Source organism: Vanellus vanellus (assembly GCF_965231255.1).
Source record: "Vanellus vanellus genome assembly, chromosome: 4".
Classification (NCBI taxonomy): Eukaryota; Metazoa; Chordata; class Aves; order Charadriiformes; family Charadriidae; genus Vanellus; species Vanellus vanellus.
The window spans coordinates 69,290,865-69,315,749 of record NC_138909.1 but is presented as its reverse complement, the minus strand read 5'-3'; the positions used below and the strand labels follow the sequence as shown (position 1 = coordinate 69,315,749).

The window sequence follows — 24,885 nt, the reverse complement described above, 5'->3', positions numbered from 1 at the left end:
TGAGGGCTTCTTCGGCCTGCACATTCAAGCTTCTCAAGATTTATAACTAAATTAACGTTTGAGAAACTCATCTGCTGGCAAGGAGGAAGAAAAATTTGGATGTCGAACCCTGGATGCCGCTCTTCCCCCCTCTCCCCCCCAATCTGTCACGAAGATGGGCTATTTACTCCTCCCTGCCACAGCATCCTCCGTGTCACCTCAGGCACCCTTTCCCCCCTCCCCCCCATTTTCTTCTTCACCACGCTGACCAGGCCCCACCACCGGCACCAGCCGCCTGAAGGACCGCGCAGCCATGACCAGCCCGGCTCCGTGAGGAAGCACAAACATGTCTCTTCCCCCTCCCGCCGGCCCCCTCCCCGACAGCCGGCCCCACGGCGCCTAGGTAGGCCTCGCCCTCGGAGCCGGCCGCTGCCTCAAGAGGAGAATCCCGCGGGGTCGGGGCCCCGGCCGGGTGACCGGCCCTCAGGCCGCGGCCCGGTCGCTCCGGGGGTTTTGGCGCCAAGCGGGAGGCAGCGCTGCGGCGGCTGTGCCCGGTACTGCCCGCCACCGCCGCCCTGCGCGGGGCTCGGCGGGGTACGAGACTTACTGACCGGCCTCGCCCCTGCCTCGGGGCTGGGGCTGGGGGTATCCTGGCTGGGCGGCGCTGGGGGCCCGGCCCCAGGCCCGAGGGCGGGCGGGCAGGAGGGGGAGGAGGAGAAGGAGGGCGGCGCGGCGCCGAGCGGAGCCTCCTCCCGGGCTGTTCTTCCCCGGCCGGACGGAGAGCGGCACTGTGTCCCCGCGGCGCACGCTCCGCCGGAGCCTCCCCCTCTCCCCGGCCGCCGCTGCCGCCACCGAGCAGCCTCCCCCCTCCTCCTCCCCCCAGACCGCCCTCCCTCCCTCCCTCCCCGAGCAGGAGCCGCCGCCGCCGCACCGCGGAGCAGGGAGGCGGCGGGAGCAGCCAGGGCAGCGGCCGGTGGGGGTGGCGGCGGAGCGGCGAGGACCACCCGGCACGGAGGCTACTCAATGCTGCACCTTCCGGAGCTGCATGAGGTAAAGGCGGCTCCGGGTCCCGCTTCCCTCCGTCCCCGTTCCCCGCCCCCCCCCACCCCCCACCCCTGCCCGTCGCCCACGGGGCTGTGTGTGCGCGGTGGCGGGGTTGGGGGGGGGGTGAGTGGGTGTTCTTTGTGGGCCCGGCCGGGTGCGGGTCGAGGAGGGGGCTGCGGGTCGAGGGGACATGAAGTTGCGGGAACAAACGGAAAGTGGAGAGTGGCCTGGCCCCCCTCCCCGGGGGGGCTCCCGCCGCCGCGGGGGGGGCGGGCGGGGGGCTCGGCGCCGGGCCGGGGGGGCCGGCGGGGGTGTTTTGTTTGTGCTCGCCGCCGCCTCCCTCCCTCCTTCCCTCCCTCCCTCCCCCTCTCCTGTTGGTTTCTCTGCCTCCTGATAGTTTTGAGGCCTAACTGTTTAGGCCTCGTCTCCCGGCTCCGGGGCCGGCGTGCCGGCTCCGAGGCACCCCCTCCCCCCTACACACTCTGGGGGCCGGGAATTGCAACCCCCGGGCCGTAACGGGCCCTCCTCCCCGGGGCATCCTTCGATGGAGCCCGAAATTTCATTGTAAAATCGTCGGCTCCGAACTAACAGTGTTGGGCTGGAGCAGCCCCGCAATGAAAGGAGGCGCCGGAGGGGAATGGAGGGGCCGGAGTTGCGGGGAGCGGCGGCGGCGGGCCCGGGCCTGGCTCCGGCGCCGCCCGGGGTGGGGGTGGTGGGGGAGATGCGGCGGTGGGGGGGTGCGCGGCCGGCGGGGCGATCACCGGGGCCTTCTGCGAATTGAGGGTGAGAAATGGAAAAAGAGGGTTAGAAAGTCGTTTCCATTCCGCTGAACTTTTGTTTTCTGACCGATAGAGGCCGGTAGAGGACTGTGGAGAAGGAAAGTTTATAAGCAGCAGCACCAGGATGGACTTCCCTGCTGCCCAACCAAAACCTGCTGCCGACGGTAAAATCATCTACTATCCTCCTGGAGTGAAGGAGATTACGGACAAAATCACCAACGATGAGGTGGTTAAACGGTTAAAGGTGAGTAATCCTGACCACCATCCCCTTCCTTGCAACTTTGGCTTCTTAAGGTAAACATTTCATCACGGGAAAGGAGAACTGCCAGGGAACTGCTTCCTTGTCATAGTTGAAATGTCTCCTTCTTGCCTGCAGACCTTTATGGGATTACCGCTTCCTCGCTTTTGCGTAAAAGAGGAGTAATTTTTGTAATTCGTGACTGTACTCTTGCGAGTTCTCTCAAAGCCAGAGTTGGTACGTTAAACTACTAATTTGTGCGTGAAATACATCCACAGTTTTGGGCAGAGGTCTGAAGTGGAATCATAAGTAACAATTGCTGGATACGCTACTGAAATTTTTTGTTGGTTAGCTAGAAGGTTTTTGTGGGTTCCAGCACTTTGAGCTAGCATAGTTGAGTGGGGGAAACAAGTAGATCTAGTTAAGGGTATTCTTGATTGAAAAGGTAGCACTGTTCACAGTGAAGATTAATTTCTGGAGTTTGTAGATGGAATTTTGGAATTGTTTCATATGTAAATCCTGCCTCAGATTTTGCAATGTGATATAACAGATATCATTTCTTTCCTGTTCAGTATAACTGTTACTTGGCAAAGTTGCTAAATTTTCATGAGCAAAAGGGACTGTTACAAAAGCATCTTCTCTGCTTGCTTGACAGCATCCTGCGGGACTGTGAGGCTTATCTCTTTTTTAATTTTTTTAATCCGTTTAATCCATGGAAACATGAAATACTACTGTGATACAGCAGTATTATTTCTTAACTCTGTGCTGAAAATAGAGAATAAAGTGGAGCATTGATCAAATATTGGCACAGCTCATTTGTTAACTCCATGGTCTTTGGACCAGAAAGTTGTCGTAACCTGGGATTTGGTCCAGTGCCCAGGGTGGAGCTCTAGTAATAATTTTTTAGAGATTGGAAATATTCTCTCATCTGATGATGTGTTTCCTATCACAACAGTGACTTCACAAAGATTGAAAAATAGAAATCACGTTCTTGGCTAGTTGGTTAGTATATTGAAAAATGTCTTACCTATAAATGGGAAGAGAATGTAGGTTTTGTGCTTTGCTTTCAAAGCAGCAAGGCACATGTCAGTTGTTTCCTTGAAAATAAGCCTTGTTGTTCAGTTACGGTTTTGAAAATTATTGAATGGACAAGGCCAGCATACTCTTTTCAAAACTCCAGTGGAATATTGCCAGTTACAGGAAAAGATGCTAGGATTTTGATTGTTTGGACAGAGACCTTGAGTCAAAGTCTGTGTGGAATGGGGAGGAGTGCAGTTTTGAGGTGCTCATTGAAATGGGTATTTTATTTTGTCCCAGTTGGAGAACTTGCAATGGTGAGCTTGCTATTCCTAGATAATAGGAATAATAGAATTTCAAAGTCATGCATTCATGTTTTCCAAAATTCACATCTGTGTGTTGGACATAATTTTCAGGCTAAGAGCAGATTTTTTTTTTTCTGTCTTTTTTTAATGAACTACTGTTAAGGAATTCAGATGACCTCAAGACTGTAGACTAACTTTAAATGGAAACAAATACTTTGCCTTGTGGACCTACCATCACTGAAACAACAAAGAAAGTTTTTTCTTATCTTATTGGTACCACTTAATCTGAATTTGAGGAATGTTTTTGGTTGGATATTGGCTTTACTGAATCATCAAGAAAACTGGAAATACTGTACACTTTAGAACTAAACCAACAAGTATTTTTTTTCTTTATGTTTTTGTATAGACATATATATAATCTTTATTTTTGAAACCCAAATCTTAATATTAACTTGATTTATAAAAAAGAATTCACTTTGGCATGTGGAATATAATAATGATGTAGTGCGTGGGATGGAAATGCTTGAAAAAGTTTTGTTCAATTAAAAGATAACTTTCCACAACTTTAAATATGACTTACTGTTAAAAGCCAGCTTTAGCAGAATGTACAAATTCAGGTATGATTCAGTCCTTGAAACTGTAGGGTTTTTGCCGCCTTCTTCGTCATGCGTGATCTAAAGGTGCTCTGTGTGTCTCCTACAGAAGATGGGTGTGTAACTTGGCGTTTTGGCCACCAGGCTTTGGGTCAGTTCCTGCAAATTTTTGTTCTTTTAGCTTATTGAGTCATGGTCAACTTAATTGTTAACAAATTTGTGTCCTTATTAGCAAATTTTCTGATACCACATCTGTATTTTTGTGTCCAGACCTCCTCTCATAATGAAGGCTTTTCTTATTATTGGAACTTGAGATGTTCTGGGCACCTGTCCCAGAGTGGCTGAGCAGCAGCTTTTGTGCCAAGGACTTTTAAAAAGAATGTTTTTCTATCCTTTCCCTCCTTCTGCTTGGGGTTGTGGGTAATAAAATGTAGGCCAGATTCATTTACAGTGTTTTGTTATATCTGTATGATAACATTAGCACTGTCCTGAAAATTGAAGTATCGAGAATTTTAAAGTCAACCTTCTGAGCGATGTAAGAAAGGAAAAGCCGCTGGATTGCATATGTATGATGAATGAAACACCAGTTCAGGTGCTTAATGGAGTCAAAGGTGGTTTCTGGTGTGTTAGATTACATTGATGGGCCTTCTTGTAGTGGGACAGTATGTGATGTTTAATTTCGGGTATTGAAGAAGTTACTTTAATTGTGGTGTACTATGGCTGGGGACAAGTATCCATTTAATAGATCCAATTAAGTTTAACCAAACTAGGCAGCTAGCATGTAGCAGGGCATCGAGGCTTACTGTACTTGGACTACAAATTTTTTGTTTGTTTGTTTTTTTGGCTAATGTTCCTCTTTACAGTGCAACTGTTGAAGTTAGTGATTGGTTTCAGGGCTGTAAGTCAAATGCTTGTCAATTTAGTAAGGCCTGTGGGGAGAGGTGATAACTTCTATTTAACCAAGCGGTAGAAGTGGAAAACAGCAGATGATTCTAAGGCACCCGAATAGTCCTTCTTCAGTTCCAAAATTGAGCCAGCAGCTAAATAAAAGTTGAGAACTATTGCACTAGCAATATTATATTTCTTCCCATAAAATGGTTGAAGGTTGAAAGAAGTTTTAGAAACTCTGCATCTGCTTTGCTGCAAAGCTTCTCTAGGACTATTGACTTTTTTTTTTTTTTTTTTTTTTTTTTTTTTTTCAAAATTGACTGTATTTTACTGCCTTGGCAAACTCCGGACTTGTATATTGTCAGTAAACCATTACATATCAGATGTATCTTTCTTTGGTCACAAGAGAATATTTTGATGTTGTTTATATATAACCTTGTCATCATTATGAATAAGATTAATAGTAGTGTACTTAATTTTCAGATATACTAAAAATAGCCCCATCAATCCAAAGTGTTTATCAGAGACTGACTTAAACAGCCTTTGTAGGGAAAGCCAGAACTGCTACTAAAAGAAGTGTCTCGCTCTGCTGCTTGTCCCAAACTCTGTTCTGTACCCTCTCTACAAGCATTTTGTTTTGCTGCATGCCAAAACGGGTGGGTGAACAGATCTGGGTTAAAACTTAAGAGGAAAAAAAACCAACACCCCAAACCTGTGTTAATTTTAGCCTGAATCATTTTCTTGCCTCATTTGTGAGAGCTAACAAATGTTTGTGCTGGCATCGGGGGGAAAAAGCAACTTCTTTCTGTGGCAGTCCTGCCTTAGAGCGTTGAAGGAACTTCAGAGTCGATTTGAATGTGCAACTTTGCAAATGTTATCTTTTGAGATAGTTTTGCAGGAACAATGCAAAAGTCCCCATCTCTATCTCGCCTGCTAGATTTTTTTTTAAGTAAAAGAAATAATGCATGATGATGAGTTCAGATACAACTTTGCACCAACAAGTATACAATTTGGTAAAGTGTATGACAATTCTGTAGAAAAAAAGGAAAACTTCTGTAGTGCAGCATTTTATTTTGCCTATAGATATCAGTGTAAACAATGCTAATTAATAAAATCTGTTAAAAGCACATTTAATAAGACACTAAAGATACAGAAGTACAAAAAAAGGAAAAAAAAAAAAAAAAAAAAAGGAAATTTCTGAAACGTTCCCAAGGAAAAGGGAGTGATAAATTAGTTTCAGCACAGAGATTTTTAACAAAGGTTTAAGGCAGTGTAAATGCCCGTCTTTGTGAAATTAAGAGTTTTATAGGTTAGAATTTATTGAGGACGATGTAATTCTTCTTTATCATAGCTGGGGTTAGTATTCTGTTTTCTGAGTTGGTGGTTTTTCTTTTTTGTTTTGGGGAGTGATTTTCCTTTTGTTTTTCAATCATTCCAGTACTCTTGTTGCTTTTCCCGTGGTGACAGTCTGGCAAGGCATTTTCTGTGAAAGTTTCTTTTGATTTTTACACACCTCCCTTCCACCCTCTCCCCAATTCTCCCCCTGCCACCCCACCCCAAGGCCTAGCTTGTGATCCTCTGAAGAAGTTAGCACTCCTGGTGTGCCTTGAAGTCTTCCTTATCTTGTCGCATGGCATTTCTTAGTTATCTGATATGTATTTGTGCCAGAGTGAAACAAACACTCCCTCTCTTTCTTCCCATTGTCTTTCTGCCTGTTCCTCTGGTTATTAGATATTGGCCTCTTTGTAGTTGGGCCTGTTGTGTATTTATCTTTGGAAGATTATCCTCATATCACTAGAAATAGTTAATGCTAATAATGCATCATATTATGCACAGGTGGTTTTTAAGCATCTATTACATAATGTTAAAACTGAGAAATGTTGCTTTTTTTGCTGCCTAAATGTTTTAGAGTAGGCTGGAGGTATGGGGGGGGAAGTTGCTCTATACTCACCCTGATATTTCTACATAAGTTAATGGCCACTCTCTGAGGCTGTGTAGTTAGATGGACCTTTGCTCTGACCTGGCTATGCTTAGGTAGTTATTTTGAAGCAAAAATAAAAAATATAAATTAGAGTATCATCTGGGAGCAGAAATTCCATTTTATATTGTGTCATACACTAGAATTTGGTATTCTTGAGGGAAAAAGGTATACATATTAAGTATGTTGGATTGTGTTACTTAATAAATACTATTTGCTGGCAAGACTTAGATAACATGGGTATTTTCATGGCTTAGACATCTGACTTGCATGTACTTACATGCTTACATTGAAGAATTATAAGTAGTTTTGTGGAGGTCATATAGCCAGGTTACAGAAATGATCCACAGTTAATTATTCTAACAATTTTAAAACTTCCATTAATTGTGTTTAACTGCGGGCTGCAGTTTGCAATGTTCTTGAGCTATTGCTGGCCACATAAGCCTAAAGCCAAATTTCTAATTTGATTTTGCTCATAGTTTAATCTTTTTAATTAGTTTGACTCTTGTAACAATCAAGTTTTTCATTAACTAGGACAGGCCACTAGTTAGAGAAGAATAAATTTGTTCTGAATTTTTATTTTTTTTTCAATGGAATATTAGCTGTTTGCTTTGTAAATGTCCCAATTTGATAAATCCTTCGAGAAATAGACTGTGTAGTCTCACCCAGTTCACCCAGATGTTACTTAATTTCAAACTGATTGATGATGAGACCCTTTGGTTTTCTGTCTGATAATTTTCTTTTGTTACAAGTGCATTAGTAATTAATGGCAATTTTACATGTACAATATTGTTCTAATGGTTTCCTGGCAACAAGAAGATAAATATATTGTGAAAGAAAAGAAGCCCCAATTTGAAAGGGGGAAAAATAAGAGGTTGTTGAATTAGGAATGATAACTTCTTATGATTAACCACCAAAGTGGACAGACTAGTTGATAAGTCCTTATGCCCTCATTTATTCTATTATAAACCTTGAAGAATTATTAATTTATTCTTGCGCTAATGTTTTTTTGTGAGGTGAGGACACGATGTTAATCACAGTTTAAAAGATGGGGAATGGAAGAGCTACTGAAGGGAAAAAAAACCCAAATGCAAACAGAAGAAAGACAAGCTGGCTTCATATGCCTGATTTGGCATTTCTAAAATGTGAGTTCTGAAGTGACTGTGCATTCTGCTGCACTTTGTATGTTCAGACCACAAGTTTCTTTGATTTTGGTTATATTTCTGAGTGCCTAGCACTTCTAGGCCACATCATCTCTGTTTAAGAACCCAGAAAACGAGAAATGTTTTCTGTGAAAACATTATAGGCTGTTTTAGCAGGCATCGTATAGAAACTTTGTAATAGGTGAGAGGCTAGCATGCAATTCTTCAGGCTTAACTGTTTTAAAACATGGCATAGAATATTCATTTCCTGCAATATTTTCCTTCAGTTATAGTCTTCCAGCTTCAATAAATAAGAAAGGTGGCCTTTGGGCAATACTCTCCTCTACCAAACCACCTTTATTAACTGCAGAGCAAGTCCTTTCTGTGGACTGAACCAAGTAATGGCTTCAAGTTTTTGGTGTGTAGGGCTTTTTTTGTTGTTGGTTTGGTTTGGTTTTAAAGACAAAAAAAAAACCCCAAAGATGTGTAATCACTTACCAAATACCATATTAACATTAGGATTGAGGAGACTGACTCGGTGTTTGAGAAGTATAGGATTGTTTAACTTGGAAAAGAGATGAATAAGAGAGTTGTGATAAAAGCATGCAAAATAATAAATGACATAGTGAATTAGGAACTTCCGGGTTTGCCCCCCTCTCCTGAAGAAAGAGCATTCATTGAAATTGAAACTTAAAAAATTGTTGAAGGTTAAATATTTCTTAGGGTTATACTGGAAGGTTGTGGCAGAGCAGAGCTGAACTGATGTTGTATTTAGTGTAAGCGAAATGCTTTAATCCTGTAAATCACTGACTTTTAAGTGGGTGTGCCTGTCAGTATGTATTTTTATGGTATAATGTGGGAGACTTCCTGTGTATTCAAATATTTTAAGTAAAGTTTGGGTACAAAATCCTTGACATATCACTACATTCTTATGAGGAGTTTGTATGCATAAGTTTGCAAAACAGCAGGAGCCTTAGCTGTGCTCAAAGACTCATAAACGAAGTGTTAATATCACAACAGCGCTATGAAGTGTAAGAAAAAATATGCCTTGGTTTGCAGACAGTAATATGGAGATGATTGATAGGAAGGGAAATCAAACATCATCTGAGGTTACTTTTCTTCCTTGTCTACTTGAATCAATTTTGTCTGCTTAATGCCTATGTGTATCTTTTGCTACCAAAAAGAAAAACAACAGACAAAATAATTATCAGATCATTCCTTCACAGTACATACGATAGCTGCTTTGGTAGTTAAAGAAACCAAACTTTTGTCTAATCCCCAATCTATGTTAAACATTCTTTGTATATGAAATTTTTCCAGACTGCAATATCTTCTTAATCACCATTGTTACCTAGAAATCTAAAACACGTGCTTATTATTGGTGTCACTCAAAGCGATGTGTGTTTGCTGGCTCTGCAGCTGCAGTAAACCAATGAACTGTATTCCCACTGCTGTGCTGACATCAGAATTTGGCTGTTGCAAAGATGTTGTCTTAAGCATGATGCAGTACTGTTAAAGGTAAACAAAGATAAAATTGGCACAAAGTATGTTCCTGCTTAGAAAGGAAGGTTGAAAACTTTGTGGTGCCTAGATAGCATGGGATATCCTAAATATATGTTTTATTTATGTGAGACACATGATACATACTTATCTGATGGAGATGTCAGAGCATGCAGTGTTAGGATCAGTTTTGTAGCCACAGTGGGGGAAAAATCCATTCAAATTTACTGTGAAGACCGGTCAGCTGTTTTAATGTCTTAGTTATTCTCAAGTGAGTTTCTATTTCTTTCTAGTTCGGTAACATTACCTGATGTTAATGGTACTCTATTGCCTTCCATGAATACAGCCTGTCACCTTTTGCTGAAACACCATTTGGTGTATCATTAGCAATTTTAGGCCTTACATTATGTTTTTAGTATTGTATTTTTAATACCTTTTGGTAGAAGTCATGCCATCTATCTCCAGAACGTTTATCAAAACTTTCCAAACTGTTGAAGCAGAGAAGTTTTGTACTAGCAACATACATTCATAAACATTAGAGACACATGTCTTTTCTATTTACAAATAATTTTTTGAACTGATACAGCTATTGAAGGAGCAAGAACATTTTTAAAAGGAGTTTGGAGAAATCAAATATTTCTGTATTCCCCCATCCCTTCCTTGCTGGCTACAGCACCTGACAAATGTGCACCCTTAAAACAAACAAAAAAATAGTTTTGTTAGCGTTTAGTAGTATTTGCATTTCTTTGCATTTGCTTGCAGTCATTGAAGAATAACCTTTTCCTCTGCAATTGTAGTCTCTGTCTTATGGCTTTCTGTGGAAATAACCTGATTGACCATCAAGGAATAGCTTTAGATCTGCAGGTTTACAATATTTTTTTTTTAATATTATGTAACTACTGCTGTTTAAACTGTTTTTATTACTGTATCTAACATGAGAGACCATCAAAAGACCAACTTCAAACTTGTAAGTATTATGAAAATCTTATTACTGTAGTTTTAAGTGCCCGAGAATTAGTCTCTCAAAAATTGAAAGAAACATATCTGTGTTTTCCAGTTTACTTTGTATATGTGATAGTGCTTTGTCTGGACAAATGTTTTTAGCTTGCATTTCTAATGAAATAGGTTTTTATCTGATCAGCCAGTCTAATTTCTTTATTACTGATCTTCCTTTAAGTTACATTAGTTCAAAACTTGCTGGCAGTTGGGCAAAGGTTTCAGAGATGCAAGATTTGTCTAATTGGTGCCGAGCAGAATAGAGACATCCAAATGCTGTTTATACAGAGGAAAATGGACCAGCACTGTTAAACGTGTCAAGAAGCAGCAGTCTGTGTGCTGTCTGGAATAAATTCAACTGATTCCCACATGGGTGTTTCAAATGTTGCATGGGATGTGCTGCCTCCCCCTCCAGCTCTCCAGGCATGACACCCAGAGGGGAGTAGGCAGGTAGTGCAGGAGGATGAGAGTGAGGGATGAAGAAGGGAGTGAGTTGGCCGCCCTCTTGGAGGAGAGTGATGGGGAACAGATCTGTTGGAAACCAGCCATAGTTAATTTTGCTGCTTACAATATAAAACTCATCCCGTAAAGCAGCAGTAAAGGAGATAAACAGCTAAAATAAAGCACAAAAGCTTGTTTAGTATTCTCTTAACCCACAGACTGGTAGAGGGCAGTGCGTGGTATTTGAAAATATTACTAATTTTTTAACTTACAGTGGTGGTTTTTAACAACTAAAAATGATACCTGCATTCCTTGATCATCCTGATGAAAATTGCTTATGCTATATGCTATTACAGAAATTAAAAAGAAAAAAAGCCAAACCACTCAAAAGTAGCTAAAAATCTTAAAAGATGATCGCTAAGCTCTTTTGTTAATGTTTTCTATAGAATTTTTCTTACCTAATTTCCTTTTTCTGTTTATTTAGAATGCTTAGAATCATGATGGTGGTGCAAATGCTGCAGCAAAATGTCTGCAGTGAAAGTAGAGTTGAACTTAGGAAGTGCTTAATATAAAGAAAATTTGCACTTTGAGCCTTATGATGATGTCATAGTGTGGATGTGAAAATAAGTTTGTTAAAATAAGTTGTTGCTTGAAAAAAATAAACTGATTGACTTTACTTGTGTGGCTGATTTAATGAAAAGAAAATGCTGTTGGATATTTCCCCTTAAAATTTTTACTCCACCTTCAGATAGGTAGTCAAAGTAAGGTGAGGCCTGTTATTTTAATATAATTTTGTGTTTTAACTGTGTTCTTCTGTTATCATTTGAAAATATGTGCATGCACTTAATTATCCAGAACTCAGTAATGGTTCTCCATAATAAACTCATTACTGAAATTTAATCAAACCATATTAATAATTTACTAGGGAATTATTTGAAATTAAATCTTGAGGAATATAAAAATTTTTCTTTTCTTGTGATTTAAACAAGTAAAACCTGATACTCGGTCACTTAACTCTTCACTGACTGCAGTGCCTTTATGTAGGCTTTAGTCCTGATGTCCTAGTCAGTCAGAAAGGATATAATTTTTCTTTAAAGACTTCATTTACATGAAACAGTGAAAAGGAATCATTCAGAAATTATGCCCCTTTGTCCCCTTTGTTTGCACAATGGTGCAATGTATTGTAGGATGAGTGAAGGGAAGTTTAATTCTTAAGGTGTTTCAGTAATAAGAATGAAATAAAGTAAACTCAGTACTTACTTTTGATGGTAGAAACAGAATTCAGCATTAAGGGGGGAGGTGGGAAAAGTTACCCTGTATGTTTGGGTTTTGACAGGTGGTTCTTTCTCAGCACTGAATTGCTGCGGAGCTAACATTCATTCACTTACAAAGCAAAACAAAGAAATGCAAGGCAACTTTAAAGGATTTTACTGCAAATACCTGCTTATTTAAATACCTTATTCAGTCACCCTTTGTAAGTGTAGTTGGCATGTGTCACTATTTCTGAAAAAACTTCTAATCCATCTCTTCTCTAAAGCTCCCACTTCTGCTATCGCTGGTAAAATTCCAGTGGCAAGGAAAGAAGTTCTATTTTTGCTTGTGAAGTCAGTAAATGAAGGTCTAGGAGTTGCATTTGTGAGCTGTTAGTGACATTTTTTCTTAGAAAATATATGTAGAATATGAAAGTAGGCATAACTCTGCAGCCTAAGGGAAATTGCAAAATCTGGAAATAAGATTTCAGCTTTGTCCCGGTTGGAACTGGTAGTCTAGACTGCTGTAAAATCATGAGAATTTTGCTTTAGGAAATGGGAGGGTTCACCAAGTACTAAAACTATATCTTTGTTGAATATATATGCATTGGTACAACTGGAAGTAGGTCAGTAGGAAGCCTAATAAGTTGTTAAAAAAAATCTCTTTGAACTGGGAGTGAAAACCAAGTTAAAGGCTATGTTTCTAAACCTCAGCTGGGAAAGTGGGGGTGGAGTGTAATGTTTTCCAAAGTTATGCTCTTTCAGTCCTAGCCTTTGTTTCCCTTTAAAGGTTAAAACACCTTCAGTCAGATTACAAAGTAAAAAGGCTGCCATTCAATTTGGTTTCATTTTGACATCTTTGCCTATTGTTCTTAGTTTAGATTCTTGTACAAACTGGAGCATTCTGACTGAGTTGGATTTGTTATGTACGTTAAAGCATACTCATCCTAGAGTTGCAGCTCTGTGTGCCACCCCATTTCTGATGCTAAAGTTGGTTTCTGATACTCACATCTTTTCTGGCAATGAAGCTGGCTTGAGAGACATCTTCAGGGACTCTCTTACACTGGCTCTGCCTCCTGAGAAATCATACTGTGGAGCTGTGCCCTAATTCACACCGTCTTGAGACTCCTCAGAGTCACTCCGACTTCAGTCTGTATGTGGGCTGTGATGAGTTCAAGTTTCTGTATACTATCTGATTTAATGCCTGTCAACACTTTGGTTAAAAGCCTGGCATCGTGCAACATCCCCATAAAACTAATTTTAAAGCTAGCCAATCACCTCAAAATTTTATAAATGAGGAAAATATTAATTGCTAGCATTTTTTAGAGGATTTATGGAGGGTTTTCCCACTGCTTTTCATCATCTTTACCAATCTTCTGCTTGGAAACAAAACTATGAGCAAAAATAATTTCATCGGGAAGGTGAAAAGGTGGAGGGGTAAGTAATGACAGGTTAGTTCTGCAGAGTATTGCAAGTCATCTTAGTAATCTGAGGTGACCGGCATAGCGGGTATTTTAACGTAGTCAAAAGCAAGGCAGTTTATCTAAAATTAAAAAAATGCAAGTCCTCTTTACAGAGTGCCAGAATCGTGTTTTGGAAGCTTGTCATCCTGATGCTGTTGTACCTGACTACTTCGAGTATTCTTAAGTTGATGTTGCTACTGAAGGAAACAGTTACTCATCTTCACCACTGCTGCCATTGCTGTTCAGGGAGAATAACAATTCAACGTCATTTGCCTTATTTGAGTCAGCAGCACTCTCAAAGTTTGTGAAGAGTAAGAGGAGAAAAGTGAAAAATAGAGGCACATTGTGAGTGTAGGCACGGAGGGGGAAAGTAGTATAGTTGGAAAGGATGGAGTTGCCAGACCAGTAGCTGGAGGATTGCCCTGAATCAAACCCTGCTGTGTTTCACTCTACTGGAATGTGTGGAAGAACAAAAACCAAAGCCAACCCTTTGAGCCAGTGAAGTGCTCTTGCTTGCTTATGGGCCGTCCTCTTCTACGGGCCAGCCCAGGTGTGTCTGTGACCTGCAGGATACTGGATTGTGGAAGTGATCCTATTCAAAAATGCTTATTTCTTTCCAGGTTGGTTTTCATATGGATCATTGTGACTTATGCAGTCACCTACTACCCCCTCCTTGTGCCAGCAGAAGCTGTATGACAGTCTTGGAGTGGCAGAACTGTTACTTCATGACAGCATAATTTGGAACACTGTTCATTGGGTTTGACCTTATTAAATCAATGTAAAGATTCATTAAACTGCACCCTAAGATTCGGCTGAAGCAGTCCCACCCTCCCCTGTGTGTTTTTACAGCCATGTAGTGAGCTGGTTCGAGAATCATCTATCTGAAAAGTAATCTGGCCAGAAAAAGGGATTTTCCGTAGTGTCACTCATCAGTTGTGTGTGTGCGGGAGTAATGGAGGGACAGGTCTGACAGATTTTGTTTGACTCACACTGCCGTAAAACTGCACCCCAAGAAATTCTACAAACATCCCCCACCCCCCTAATGTGGTGAAGCAGTATCTGTATACAAAATGAAGTGTGTCCTGTGTTTCAGAGAGCTGCAAATGTAAGTGCAGGGAATGATGCGCTACCCTTCCGTGTCTGAAAAAGAAACTGAGATACAGAGGAGAATGGTCTCGGGTTAGAAACAACTGAAATCCATGCCGCAGTTATACACCAATGTGGGGATTGTGCTGGTGCCAGTACTTTTGAACTAACTTGAATGTTGTAGAATCTACGATGAATTTTGCTAATGTTTTAGCTCGCAGGCTGATATAATAGATCATAATATTCATCCTAATACATGGTTGCTTTCAAAATAAATTTATTTTATATTGGAATTCAGAACTGAATTGTGGTAATATTTAGTTGGAGATACTTACTTACATATATATCTTCTTTCTCTACGAACGTGGGTTTTCCACTTTTTTTCCCCTTATTGTCTTTCCCATTTGTACAAAAGAAAGAATTTAAAGTTTCAGTGGTTTTCAGGCCTCCCTAAGCCCAATGGCTCAGTTCTGTACCAGTATTATGGTTATGAGATGTGGTCTTTGATGTTTAGACTGGTCTTTTCCTGTTCTGCAGTCCAAACTACTGAGTCTTGTGCTGTGACTTGAACTAGAGTAGGCGGTACATGCCAGTGCTTGCAAACAGATTTGTCTTCATGCCAGCTCTTGTTCCTGTTGTTTTTTTTTTTTTTTCCCTCATAACGCCTGCTGTGGTTGATTGTTCTTTAAACAGATTTATGCTAACTTACACAATGTATATCTGTCTGTAGGGGAATACGTGTGTGCATACGAACACATATACAGAAACGAATGTGTTATTTCTAGATAATCACACGTTCAAGAAAAATTGTACTACACAGCAGATAAGCACCATAAATAGCTTTCTCCCCCCCAAGCATGAACTGATAAATTGCAAGTAGTCGAATCTTTTTTTGTGTCATCCCAAAGCCAGCATTATTAACACTCCACAGGGCTCATAGCAGGGACAGACCATGAGTTTACTGTCGCACATGAAGCTTTTCCAGAATTATGCATAGAAAGTGAAAACCCTTCTTTAAGTGTTACTCATTTAACTCTTATTTCTTACACCGCAGGGCTTGAGAGTTGTGCAGAATATATTATTAAGGACTCCTTGATAGGCCAAAAATCTGACTGCTGTTGAAAAAAGTTTGAACATACTTTTGTTTGCTCTTTGAAGAGACAGTGTTTACAAGGACCTTGCACTTATGTGGTGGTGTGTGAATTGAAATGCTGTAGTTGCCGAACTTCAGCCAACCTTAGAACTGAATCTCGCCTGTTTTTCTAGTAGTAATTTGTTTGTATATGGAAACTTGTATGAAAATAGCTGCATGGGAATGTTGCCAGAAACTGTTGGATGAAGTTGTATGGATAATTTTGATTATACAAATCCTCATTTTGAAATAATTTGATTTCATCTCATGTTATTGAGTGGGGCTTGTTGGTTTTAGTTGTTTCATTTTGTATTATTATTGAAGCAAATCTTTATTGGTAATCTTCAATTCAGAAAGCTTCAAAATAATGCTTAAGAAATGAATGTGTGGATATGCTTTGCATGTATTCACCAGTCAGTAGTATACTGGGATTCCTGGGGTTCAGTCTTTGTTTGTAAATAAATTCTTGAGACCTTAAGCGAGTCTTGATTCAAAATTTCTAATTACCTTTCAAGTCTTTGATGGTATATGAAAAAAATTGTGAGTAACTTATACCATTCATGACCAATGGATCTAATGTTCAGAGGCTTGACCAACACAAAGAAACTTGGGTACATTGATTCTAGATAATAATCATGTTGCAAAGGGAAACTAGATGGAAGCTAATATCAACTTGACGATAAACTGAGTTTGCACTGTCTTAATTCAGACCAGAATGCATGCAAAACTTTAATATTGAAAATCAGGGGAGAAGATGTTCTGGTTTTCCTGGGCTTCTCTGAGATTGCTGACTAGGAGATACTGCTTTCTCACCCAAGAGAAGCGATAAGCATACAGGATGCAAAATGCTTAAGTTGGAAGAATATATTTGGTGATGGAAAACTATTTTTCTTCCACTTGGCCTCTCAATACCTGACTCACAAGAATCAACTGTCTTCTGAAGTCCTCCTTTTGACATCTGAATGCAGCTCCTAAGCAAATTCAAAACAAATGCTGTAGACGGTGTCAACCATATGCAGGTGGCCACTACGTGATTTGGATGTTACCCCATGATTTTTCCACTACCAAGATAAGCCTGTGTGTGAGCAGTGAGAGCTCTGGCAAAAGGTAGATGCTTAAAGATAAAAGCTGAGCAAGGTAGTGTGGTTTCAAGTGGGCAGCAGGAAGCATCTTTCTCAGTCCTTCAGTTTCCTTTGGTGGATGTCTCTCTTTAGCACTTACTTCTTTTTGGTCCGTAGTACAAGGCTGTATTTACCACTAGTGAGGAAACTGCCAATAGTAGGTAGCATCTGGGAGTAACACCTTCTGGCTTTTTATTTGGCTGGGAATTTCAGTCCTATCCAGATTATGGTTATTTCCTTTACTCTCAAAATCTGGAATAGAAGTCTGTGATTAATCTTGTCATGAATGTATCAGTGTTTTTGGACTATCTATTATAAATACTGAAGTATTTTCCTCAATATAAGTTATTTGGGCAGCAACTTCTCATTTCCTACAGTAATTTCCCATAAAATTCATAGTCAAATATTAGGTCTCAGCCCTTTTCTTTAAGGTGCTAAATGGCTTCATCCTAATGCCTGAATTTTAGGCCCTAAAGATTATTGTTGACGGCTTTTGTTCCTCATCATAAATCTTAACCAGCAGCATTTTTAGGCTGTTCAATGAACTCCTGCAGCTGTTGAAGGCTGTTGCAAGCCTCCAAAATCTCTAGGCCAAAGTACACTTCTGAAGTCTTCCTTTCTCACTATGAAGATGCAAGTTTTTTTTTTTCAAATTAAAAAAAAAAAAAAAACAAACACCAAGAAACACCAAAAACCCAACCAGCAACAAAACAAACTCAGACAGAATAAAATATCACACTGTTACAGTTTTCTTTTTAGGATGGAAAGATGCAAAAACAAACATAGCAAGATACCTTCCACAGGTATTTTTGTAAACTGTTTCAGTATGCTACTAACCTGCGTGCTATGATCATGAGGGTGATTAAAAAAAAATAAAAATCATAAAAACCAAACCAAAACACAAACAAAAATACCCCAGAAAAACAACCTACAGAACATGAATGAAACTGAGTTTCATCTTGTTTTGGCTTTTGAAGAGTAAAAGCAGTGGAACTTCATGTATTTTAAGTTGCGTATACGAAAGCTTAAGACAAACATAAGAAATTTATGGCCTTCGGGTCCTGAACCCCATATAACTATACAGTCTAGAATGTTTTTAGATAAGAAAAGTTAAATTTTGTGCTTACGTAATGTCTCACATATGCTTAAGAAAGATCAAGTAGGTTATTTTGACAATCACCTAGTCAACTAGTTTTCATTCTACTGCAGAGTTTGTATGTGAGAGAGATCTGTTGTGTCCTTTTGCAGCTGATATTTCCCCTCCTTTTTTCAATTTTCCCAGTTGTTTTTTATATATATATTTTTTGTGCTGGAGACTTAAAAAACAGCTAAAACATATGTGTATGGACTACTGTTGTGAGTTGACTGCAGCCGAGCAAGTGAAGTTGAGTGTCTGCTCAATTTTTGAGTCAGAGAAACAAAAACAAAGATAACTTTTAAACAACGAGGCGTAATTTTTGCTTGCGGCTTCTGGCCACTTCAATCCAGTACTCTTGATGAAGTGTGCACTTTCTTATGTGTTCTGGGCAATCATAATTTTTTAGGCTGAGGCTCACTGCCTTCCCTGTAAGCTTCTCAGATTCCTCTTTGGCACTGTCTCTTTGTCACAGATGCAGACATTTGTGAAATGACCAAATCGTCTGCCCATGGATACCAAATTTATGTTCATGCTTGGGGTACAGGTTAATATTGTTTCAGATATTTGATCTTATAAAGGGAATCAGCCATGTCTTCCAGCTATTTCAAGTGAAGGCAAAAGTTACTGCTGCAGTGCATGTACTGTTTGAGATGGTGGTACTGATGTATTGGTAGAATTTATTGAATAAATAACTCTTCTATGAGACTCTTAGAAACTGTAAAATTTAGTAGGTAACAAAATACTTTATTTCTTATAAAGTATTGACTAGGTGTTAAAATAATTTTTGAGACATAACCTCAAAAAGTGGATTGAATCTTATGTTGTTTTGTACTTTTGGGATTAAAATTTCTCAAATTTTGTCATGGAGTGGATAACATGGATGTCATGGATGAACGTGACATAGCATTGTGCGAATACAGAGCTACTATGCCTTCAAGTGCTTTTTATAAGTATTTCAGACCTTTAAAAATCTTTTGTGATTCCCATTTTAGGCGCTCTTTATGAGAATGTTACTGGCAGCTATTTAAATGATATTTAGTACTTGCTGATTTCACCAGTGTAGTTTAGTGAAAAGTATTTTAAACTAAACTCGGCATGGTAAATTCTGAGGCTGAACTTAAATAGTGTATTTAAATATATAAATTACACATTTTAATTATATAAATAGTGTATTTTTTAATCAAAATTTTATACAATGACTTTTCAACCTTTAACTTTGAGAATTCTGCCTGATTTGAGTTCTTCCTTGCATAGATATGTGACCTTTTTTAAGAAATTCTCATATTTTTTCTTAGGTAATGAAATTGTTATACTAATTGGAGACCTTCAAAATATAGCAGAATTGAATGTAGAGGCTTAAATCGGAAAATGCTGCACAATGCAGGTGATGTGAGTAGACTCACCAAGAATGGTCTGGGGAATTTGTCTAACGGTGGGTGCCTAATGTCTGTAGTGGGAACAGCCGTGCCATGGAGTCTTCATCTGAAGTCTGTTTTTAGCAAAGAAAGGAAATTGCAGTGCTCTATATGTTTTTTGGGACGTTGGTGATCTTTACATATTCCACTAAGAAAGTTTTAGTACAAGAGGACTCTTTATGGCAACTATTTAAAAATAAAGTCAGACATGTTTTGAAAACATTAGGAAAAAATAATCCTTGCAATAACACTTTATGTCTGATACGTTGCCTGCTTCTTATCTTAGCAAAATCAGTAGCTATAAAACTGTGTGATTACATACAAGGAATGTTGAGGGACAGGTAGAGCAGTTATGGGCATATTCTAGCTATCCACAAGGTGAAAATTTGATGGAACTAATAGGCAAAATAGTTGCAGAACTCTTGTGTAGGAAATCAGAGTTATTTAAAGTTCTCAAAATGTTAGAGGAGAATTCCCAGACAAGACTTTATTAGCCTGAAATTAACATAACTGCAGAAAATGAACAAAACCTCCACAACTCTGGGAGGTGACATATCCTCTAAAATAGTATTGCTAATCCAGAGAGGTATAGTGGAGCTCTGTAAAAGCAGTGATTTGATTTTGTTTCTTTAATTTGGAAAAAACCCCAAGGTCTTGGTGTTGGAAATAGAATATATATTTTGGATGGGGGGTAATTTTCAATCAGTTCAGCGTAGCTATATGCCTTGAAAATGCTATTAAAATGTTTAGCAAAGTTAGAACCAAGTGAAAACATAGTCACAGGACTGGTGATTGGGTGTAAACGTCAAGATCCAACAGATAAAAAGAGATATGAAATAGAAACATGAGTGGGGAAAACTTTTTTTTTTTTTCTGTCTTCCTTTCTTTTCCTCGGTCTCCTGCCTTTGCCTTTTCCTTTTTCATTTTTACTTTTTCTTTGGACATACAAATGCACCTCACTCCTATACCCAAACCAGAAAAGTCTACATCCTTGTGTGAAATGCTGTATCATAAAATGAACAGTAAAATGTTTTAAAATAACATTTTAAATACTGTTATCTAAAGTCCTCCAACATCTTTCTGTAAATAATGTATTCAATTTGAAGTATTTCCACACTTTTCATATTGGCAATTATGATGGCAATATTACAAGTTGAATTTATTGAAGACTTTTCATATTATTCTTTGCTACCTACATTATAATAAAACACATAGGCTTGTCATATTCATTTTCCAGGCTTATTTCTCAGAAACTGAATATCCTACATATAATCATTAGGTCTTTAGCATCATCCTGTTGCTGAGCACTGTGGATTTTATTTTCATATCTTTATCTCAGCAGTATTGGTGCCTTTTATTTTTCCCTTAGTCTCCCACCCCACTTTAAAGAAAATTTTAAAAAAGGGAAATATTTTAAAAAATATTTTTTTATTAGCCTGTATCAGAAATCAGCCTTTATTACTAGGGATACTTGTCATTATTCAGAGTAAAATAATTTAAAATTGTTAAATGAATTCTACCAATACAATGCTTTCCATGTACTAATTATACATAATTTTCTCCATCCTTATTAAAGAATTAAATAAGACTTATAGCCAGGAAACCCCATCCAGATATGTTTCAGGTCCAATTTTTCACACACCAATTTGTTCCTGTGCTTTAAGAATTTCTAGAAACTTTGTTTTCAATGGGGCTACTTAAAAATAAAATGAAACCACCAGCCACACACAGAGTAAGCAAATTTCTTTATTTTGTATTCAGTCCATTCTAGAGTGCCCTAATTTTGAGCTTGGTAGCTGTCTAAAAAGTGTGTCTGGTTTGGTTAGTGTGGTGGCTGGTACACCAGCAGCGGCTGGCTGGAGTTCGCTGCAGTGAGATGAACGGGAATGTCCATGTCAGCCAGGGCCTGCTAGGGAGCAGATTCTGGTTTGATTTGCCATAGGTTAGGGTTTTTTTTGTTGTTGTTGCTGGTTGGTAGTATTAGTTTCGATCGTGAAATATCCAAATTTTTTATGGTTTCACAATTCTGATTTTTGTCCAGCCTTTTACATGGGAATAGAAACCCATATCTTCTGCATTCTAGATAATTGTCGTTAATACAAAAGTCCTGCATTAAGGCTCTGGTAGATGACAGGCACACAGACAAAATTCTTTGGTGCAGTTTTATCATTAGATATGGGTTTGTGCTAGGGTTTCACATGATTTGCCCCTAATGTTCGGTCCTAAGGTGCAGTGCAGTCTAGCTCCTAAAGAAACCAGAAAATGAATGCCATGGCTGAAGAGTATTTTGTTCTTCACCTTGATACCTGCTTGTGAGTATGATGGTATTATGTGTAATTGGCAGTTGTTGAACGAGTTCCATGAAAGAAATTTTAATTTCTTTCTTCTCTTACTGTCGCAGACTGTGCAATCAGAGCTAAAGATCAAGGTATGAATATTTTGAATAATTTTCTGCTTCAGTAGGTATAGAAAGTTTTCAGCTCACCACAATTCACAAGATTGCTGAAATAGAAAAAGTGTATCTTCTTAGAGAAAAATCCCTATTTTTGATCTCATTTATTGGTTGTATTGGAACACAAGCGGGAAAGCGAGTATGGCATGCTTTATATATTCCGCCCCTGCTTCTGGTTGACTAAGTCGGGGAGACTGTATGATGTACCACGGGATGCACCTGCACCATAGAGCAGACACGGATATAGTCTTTAAAACATCAGCATTGCTGGAAGCATAGCCCTCTAGTTGTGTTTTAATGTGACACTCTAATATGTGAATTTGTTGTGAGAATTAAGCCTAAATATTCGCTTCAAAATGAATCCTTATAGTGAGTTCACAGTAGAAATGAAAATGCCATTGTTGTTCTTGTCCAGCACCACCTCCTCTTCGGAAGAGGAAATGAATTATCACACAACAGTGAGCTGGTTATAAAGAATCCTCTCCCTCACATCTGGAGGCTATTATCAAAGTACTTGGGAACCTTCATATGGAATAGAAACTTCTTCATGTGGGGATTACGCTTCTAAGAATTTTTCAGTTTTGCCCCAGCCATATATAATGCTTGCTAGCATACCTAGGGGAGAAGGACTATTTAATGAAATGCTTCTAACCGATGATGTCTTGAATTATCATTAGAATGTTTAAAGAATAGGCTCTTTTTAGTCCCTGTGCAAATACTCCTTTGTGATGTATCTGTATATGTGGAAGCAAAGTTTCTGAGAATTTAGGATGACTTTCAGTGTTTTAATTTATGAACCTTCTTTAGACTACTTAAACAATTGTTAGACTTTGGCAGGAAAATTGGAAAGAGTCCCGTTACAAATCTTTCCAGTAATAAAGACTAGATACTGCCGAAGACTGAAGTGCTTTAAAAAAATAAAATAAAAATTTGTGCTGTGGCACGACACTCAAATCATGGATGTGTAAGAGGGTGATGAGTAGCGTGTGTATGAAGAGATAATGTGCTGAGAAATATATGCAGTCTCTTACTTCTCATTATTTGAGAAGAAATATACATATGTTGTTAAAATGTATGATTTGATCCACAGTATTAAAGCTTGTGTCACAGAAAATTGGGTGAAAGTTTAAAACTAGGATAACAAAATACTTCAAGGTTTTCAATATGGCAAGGCCAAACTGACAGTATTTCTCAACGTTTCATACATTAAAATTACTTTAAAAGGTCTTGGGTTGAGTAGTCAAGTATTGTCATGCCTCAAAAGCTGACTGTAAACAAAAAAAAATAAATTTAAAGAAATAATTTTTGTTAATGATGAACCATACAGTGAACTAACGTTAAATAGTACTCTGCATGCTTGAAAACCTTTAAGCTGTTTGGGAAACAGGAAACCTGATGAGATGAGTTCGTTGGTTGATCACGGGCAAGGAGAATTTCACGGAATTGCTATTAAGTCAAATCATTTAAGTGAATGGGGAGAGTCTAGTGAAAGCTTTTAGGCTTACTGTCAATAAAAGCAAGGTGAGGAATAGAGAGAGAAAGCAAAACTATTTGCTGACTTTATGAAGTTGTAAAGGACTAAGTTAGGGAAGACTGATGTCTGGGCCGCTCAGCAAAGTTGTCCACTGAACAGCTTCTGTCAAAAGATCTGATAGGACTTAATACTGGGTAAGCAGTCAAATGGTAAATGCTATGGATATTATGCTTCCCTTATATAAATTAAGCATGTATGCGCATTTGAATACTGTGTGAACGTGCTCTGTGCAATACTGCAGTTCTAGTGAACCTTTACTTTCACAGGTATGAGATGAGGATGTGATGAGAATAAGAACCTGGAAGGCAAAGTAAAAGTGATTTACCCTTCTGGAGCCTCTGCTGTCTTAGGTCATGACACAAAACAAGGAAATATATCATTAAATTAAAATGAATAAATTAATTGATACATTGGATACAAATTTTAGAAATTACTGTAACACCGTGTTTCCGAGACCTTGAATTTTAAATGATCAGTGATTATATCTTATGCTTATGCCAGTTTCTAATGAATAGAGGTAAAAGTAAATTTTCTGGGGGACTAATAGGACTTGGATATAGCTGCCCTTTTTAGGCTTCATGTGCTTGCTACTATTAAGGTGAAGAATTTGTGTCTCTGTTAGATTGTTTGTGAAGCGTTTATGTACCAGAAGGCTAGATTCTTTTCTCCCTGATCTTGACCATTGTATTCTATCTACCTTCCCTTCTACTGGCTCTGGAACATATCAGATCTGTCCATGATCTAATAACTATGCCTGTCAGAAAACTATCCGGGACTTTTTCTGAGGAGGTTTTCAGCCAGATTAGTAAGTTAAGTTGACTTATGGAGTTACTCAGCAAGTGTTGGGGCCAGTGCAAAATACGTACTACATGGCCAGAAGCAGGACAGGGTGACTAATGGAAAAGGGAGAATGAGATGGTGGCAGTGAGTGGTTAAACCGTATCTCCATGTCATGTGGGACCAAAACCATAGCTACTGGGAGAAGGGTTTGAACTATGTGCTGCTGTGACTCCTGGTTGGCAAACAGGTCTGAATTTCTGTCTGTGCTTTGTCTTCCTTTAGTATTTCTTACCCTGTCAGTGTATATGGAACTGTAAAAAAAGATAGTACTCCAGCCAGTCAGTTACAAGGGAAGTTCTGTTAAATTCCTGGCCATTAAGGCTTATTATAATCTATTTACTCCTTAATGACAAATTTTAACTCTTCAGAACAAACAAAAGCACAGCCTGCTTTCATGGGAGTGTTGTTTTTTTTATTCTTATTATTTTAACAGCTTGAAATAGTCCCTGTTTCAAAGGAGAGGAGAGATGAGAAGCATCTTGGAATGTGACAACAGTGGAAATAAATGAACTTGGAGGATGTTCTTAAATGAAAGCATAGTGGTACCCACTTAA

General features: G+C 39.2%; 1 protein-coding gene across 1 annotated transcript in view; it reads left to right on the top strand.

The window, feature by feature from the left end:
* Positions 1–1,002: 1,002 nt before the first annotated feature.
* Positions 1,003–24,885, top strand: part of PDS5A (PDS5 cohesin associated factor A) — a gene marked incomplete at both ends in the record, with an annotated part of 78,254 nt that continues 54,371 nt past the window's right edge. The window contains 2 exons of the mRNA XM_082482598.1: positions 1,003–1,029; positions 1,876–2,046. Coding sequence (XP_082338724.1) covers positions 1,003–1,029; positions 1,876–2,046 — 198 coding nt within the window. The remainder of the gene's footprint in view (positions 1,030–1,875; positions 2,047–24,885) is intronic.